At 47.6% G+C, this 4,706-nt stretch overlaps 1 protein-coding gene across 1 annotated transcript; it reads left to right on the top strand.

Annotated features, from left to right (window-relative positions):
- Positions 1 to 210: 210 nt before the first annotated feature.
- rpl27a (ribosomal protein L27a) lies at positions 211 to 4,497 on the top strand. Its single transcript, XM_066649088.1, has 5 exons — positions 211 to 299; positions 1,108 to 1,171; positions 1,392 to 1,467; positions 3,527 to 3,701; positions 4,337 to 4,497. The coding sequence occupies exons 1-5, from the start codon at positions 297 to 299 to the stop codon at positions 4,463 to 4,465; spliced, it is 447 nt and encodes a 148-aa protein (XP_066505185.1). The 5' UTR covers positions 211 to 296; the 3' UTR covers positions 4,466 to 4,497.
- The last annotated feature ends 209 nt before the right edge of the window (positions 4,498 to 4,706 follow it).

Genomic DNA, 4,706 nt, shown 5'->3' with positions numbered 1-4,706 from the left:
CACTACCTGCTGCTCCACTGTGTGGCCCTCAGTCAATCATTCCTTCATTTATTTACTTTGAAGGCTACAGTAAATAAAATGTTTTTCAGAAACAAATAAACTGAAGAAGAACATTGGATATAAACTTTGTTAAATTCCTGAGAGTTTAAATAATGTGAGTGACGTTTTTTTACGTCTGGGAGGGATTCGCACAGGCTCATAAATCTCCAACCTGGCAACCCTGGGCGGAGCGTCCCGGTCTCGGATTTCCTCGCGAGGTTTGCACCGCTCTCTCTCTTTTCCGCCGCTGTTGGAAGATGGTGAGTGTTTCTCTGCGCTCCGTGATCCGAGCTTCACAATCCTACTCCATCCGAGCCCCAATCCCCACAGAAACACCAATAAACCTCACCGGTGTGACTCGCGGTGGCCGCCGGGGGCTACGGGGTTCGAATGGCGGGGTTTGAGGAGAGTAAAGGACCATTTTGGAGCAGGTTGTGTGTCCTCGCTGTGGAGGCCGCTCCGGCGAGAGACACACAACCGGGCGCTGTTTATTTCTGTGTTTGTATCCGTCTCTGTGCCTGTCGATGTGAGTTTGTGTTTATTAGTCACATGTTACAGTCTGTTTATTGTGAACGTGAGGTGTTTAGAGTTCTTGGAAGTTGATTCTTCAGTATCTTAAGCGAATTTACTGTTCCACCTTAAAAGCTCTCGCTGTTAACGTTGAGGCGCCTCAGTGTGCTGCCGTGTCTGCGCGGTTTAAGGTGGAACGAAGAGTTGTACTCGAAGACTGGCGCTAATCTGTAAACAGTTTGTAGGACTCGAGTCTGTGAATTTTTGAATTAAGTCTTTAACTCCATCAGATTTACGCGGTTGTTGGGTAAGAGTGTGTTTCAATGGACGATAATGTGCCATTTCTGAACTAGTGTTTATTGGTTGTGAGCAATAGTGTTGCAGACTGTAGTGTTTGTGTGGTGGGCTGTTCTTAAGGGAGTATTGTGTTATATCAGTTGTACGGTGTCTTTGGGGGAGTTTGATTATTGGGTGTTTATCAGGGGAGTAATATTTGTTTATTGTAGAATATTTGAGGGGGTTACTGACCATGTCAACCCTGGTTCTCTTTCTGCCCAGCCGACCAAGACCAGAAAGACCCGGAAGCTCAGGGGGCACGTGAGCCACGGCCACGGCAGAGTGGGTAAGTGTTAAACCTCTGGTCCCAGGACCCCGGGTTTAGTTTGGCGGGAGTTGGGGCGTTCTCAGAGTGCACTGGTCAGAGGAAAGACGAGCGGAGACAGGTCCTGGGTTCAGACTCTCACTGATGGACCCAGGACCCGGCCTCCGTTCGCCCTTCCTCTGAGCTGTTGCTGTGTCTGATTTGGTGTGACCTGAACATCCGTGTGTTTGTGTGTTCACAGGGAAGCACAGAAAGCACCCCGGAGGCCGAGGTAATGCTGGAGGCATGCACCACCACAGAATCAACTTTGACAAATAGTAAGTAGAGTTCACCTTCAGCGCAGACACTTATTCTCTTACGGTCGGTTTCTGATTTTCTGCAAAGGCCTCCTTTGCTGTGTCTGGGGGTTTCTGGCCTCAGGGTGGCACTGCGGTGATCTTCAGTTGTGAGGATAAACTGAAACCAAACCCAAAAAAAAGGCTTAAACTTCGTAGAACTGGTCCTGAGCGCTCACTCCTGTATTTACCTTGTTCCACCTTAAGTGAAGCAGTGTTTTCCAGACACTAGAATGCTACTGCTGCTTCATTAAGGTGGAACACAGGTCTGAGGCCAGGTTTCTCAGCTCTTGCAGCTTTAGCAGACGATACCTGCTTTCTTTCTGCTCCTGTTCACCAACTGTTCTGTGTGGACCAGTGTTTTAAGGTGGTATTGAGAGGGATGCTGCATTTTTTTGGGTGTGGGAATGGAAAGCACTTCTTTCTGTCGCGGTGCTCTAATGATACACACAATAACCAGTGTGTGGTCTGAAGGTGAGGGACAGCAGAGGTCTTTCCTTCCTCAGGAGAACGTGCGTGTCCGGGCTGGTGCTGAGCGGCTCATGGCTCTGGTTTTAAACACAGCTCATTTCTGGGCGGTGCGCTGCATTTGACGTTTGAGAAGTGTGTTAAACCTGAACGGGGCGAAGTGCGAGGACCGTTTTGAACCTAGACGCAGGGTTTAAAAGCCTTGTGGGGGGGGGGGGGGGGGGGTTTATTTGGTGTTGGGCTCCGGCCTTATACCCAACACCTTTGATGTTCACCAATCAGAATAAAGTCTGGATCGGTGGGAGAGGGTCAGGAGCACTCCTTTCAGTTTTTCAATAAGAGTTCAGTGATTTTACAAGTCCCTGCACTGTTTGTGGATGTTTTAAATAAACAGTAAACACTACAGAGTATTTAACGCTTGCAATACTCATATTTGGACCTAATTATGCTAATATGAGGCTGAATATTTAAATGAGGCATGATCTACCAGCGTTGCACTCAGCCCATGATTTAGAGCAAGTTAATTTTCTGTATTCCATCCGTCTGAATATAATACACCTCTAAAAGGGGGCGCACCTGACAAAGCAGCTTTGGGGAGTTGATGAGAAGGTGAAAGCGGTCACTAATGAAAGTGACGGTCAAGTAGTTTGCCTCTAAAGACACAGACGATTTGAGACTAAGAGGGGACCCTCACGTCTTAAGACAGTGACTGTTTTTAGTGTAAGTTTCCCTGGAGCTGCGATGCAGTCGGTCTATTTTCTTAACCCTTGACCCGTGTTCAGGTGAGCGACAGAAGCGGCTGCTCCAGGGGTCTGTGCTGAAGTGTGAAGGATGCTTGGATGTTGTTGGTTGGCAGTGACCTGACGTCCAGTGAGTTGGTGTGGGAATGAGCTCCTGAATGGTTGGCGCTGCATTTTTGTCGGCAGTTACCTTTTGTCTTCTGTGTTTTATTGAAAATGTTAAGCTCTGACTCCTGGTTTGTTGTTTTCGTGTTTAATTGTTGTTTTTAATTCGGACGGACGGGCGCACCCCCTGAATAACCCTCCTGAGCCTCAGACCTGCAGCTGTGGGCCACTTAGTGGGCTTTCACATGACAGACGTCCTACACCTTTGCTCCACTCGGCTTCGAGCAGTGTTGGTGTCGTCAGCGCGCGATTTTTAAGCAGTTGTTGTATTTTCCTCACTGTGTCGTGATATACTTTTAAAGTGGTGTTCTAGAAGTGTGGGCACTGGGAGACTGTAAGAATGACTTTCTCATTCATATCTACAGTAACTGACATCCCACGGCGCTGCTTGTTACGTCATACACTTCAGTCCGTCTCATTGGCTGGGCTTTGGAAAGTAAGTCATGGTATGATTTGGTTGAACTTTGAGGGCATCGGCAACACAGCGCAGTGTGTACCTCGTGAAAGCGCCCTCAGAGGAGAGCAGTGTGGCCCCGGCTCTTTGTAGTTGAGATAAAATTCCCTGCAGTTCCTTCTGTGTGTGCGCGCGCATTGGTGCTCCTCAGTTTCGGGTTTGTATTCGTTGTATCTGTGTGGTTCTGATTCTGATTCTCACTTCTCTCTTCCAGCCACCCTGGTTACTTCGGGAAGGTTGGTATGAGGCACTACCACTTGAAGCGGAACACGGTCTACTGTCCCACCATCAACCTGGACAAGCTGTGGACGCTGGTGAGCGAGCAGACCAGAGTGAACCACGCCCAGAAGGCAGACGGTCCGGCGCCGGTCATCGACGTCGTTCGCGCTGTGAGTGTGTGGGGGGGTGTCTATCTCTGTTCCCCTGAGGGCACGGAGTACACATAGCAGCAGAGAAACAGATAAAACCATAGCCTGTGTTTTGTGATGGATACATAAGCTAACAACAACTAAACCAACATAGGTTTGTAAATCTGACTCTCCACCAGAGCTTTAACCTCAGACCTGTTTATTCACAGAGGGAAAGAGACGGGGCTGAAGTGCTAGGGTTGTGTTTAGACTTTAATCGGAGCAGAGCTGTTTAGGGCTGGACAGTAATTGAGTGTAAGAATATCACAATGTTTCAGTAACTATTTAGTGAGCACAGTTCAGTGTTTCAATACGTTAAGACGCTGCCATCAGTTTGGCACTCTTAGTTATATTCATATTGCCCCCTCCAGGGTGTGTACCTGCCTTGTGCCCAGTGATTCTGAACTGGATAAGAGCTACAGACAATGATTGAATATTCTTATTGACAAGGCCAGGAGGTTTATATTTGATGTTTAGCAGTTTGTGTGTTTTATAATGTTTATATAAATAATGTAGAGACTGAAATTAAGAAATGCATCTGACAGGCGCTGGGCTCTCAACTCTGTATTGTGTCCGGTTCTGAACGAGTTCTAACCCTATGTCCCGGTCTGTTTCAGGGCTACTTCAAAGTTCTCGGCAAAGGCAAACTGCCCAAGCAGCCGGTCATCGTAAAAGCCAAGTTCTTCAGCCGGAGGGCGGAGGAGAAGATCAAAGGCGTGGGAGGAGCTTGTGTGCTGACCGCATAGTGAAATCTGATTTTGCAAAATAAACATTAAAATAAATGTATTTTTGTGTGTTTATTGAATCCAGAGACAGACCCCTACCCCCAGGGACTGCACTTTACATGTGATTTACACACTGTCTTTCTTTAGCTCAAATTCTAAAATCAAAGATGAAACACAGCTGACCATATTGTGTTTCTATAGAAGGGAGAGCCCTAGTGGTCAGTGTTGTGGCTGTGGGGCTTCAGCGGTGCATACGTTAAAA

Source organism: Hoplias malabaricus, chromosome 17, assembly GCF_029633855.1.
Source record: "Hoplias malabaricus isolate fHopMal1 chromosome 17, fHopMal1.hap1, whole genome shotgun sequence".
Lineage (NCBI taxonomy): Eukaryota > Metazoa > Chordata > Actinopteri > Characiformes > Erythrinidae > Hoplias > Hoplias malabaricus.
Note: the sequence above shows the minus strand (reverse complement) of the source record. Positions and strands in the feature narration are given on the sequence as shown.

Bases quoted from the DNA above. Each gene is read 5' to 3' on its own strand.
- rpl27a (XM_066649088.1), top strand. The intron at 1,172-1,391 runs GTAAGTGTTAAA...GTGTGTTCACAG, and splicing joins CCACGGCCACGGCAGAGTGG to GGAAGCACAGAAAGCACCCC. The intron at 1,468-3,526 runs GTAAGTAGAGTT...TCTCTCTTCCAG, and splicing joins AGAATCAACTTTGACAAATA to CCACCCTGGTTACTTCGGGA.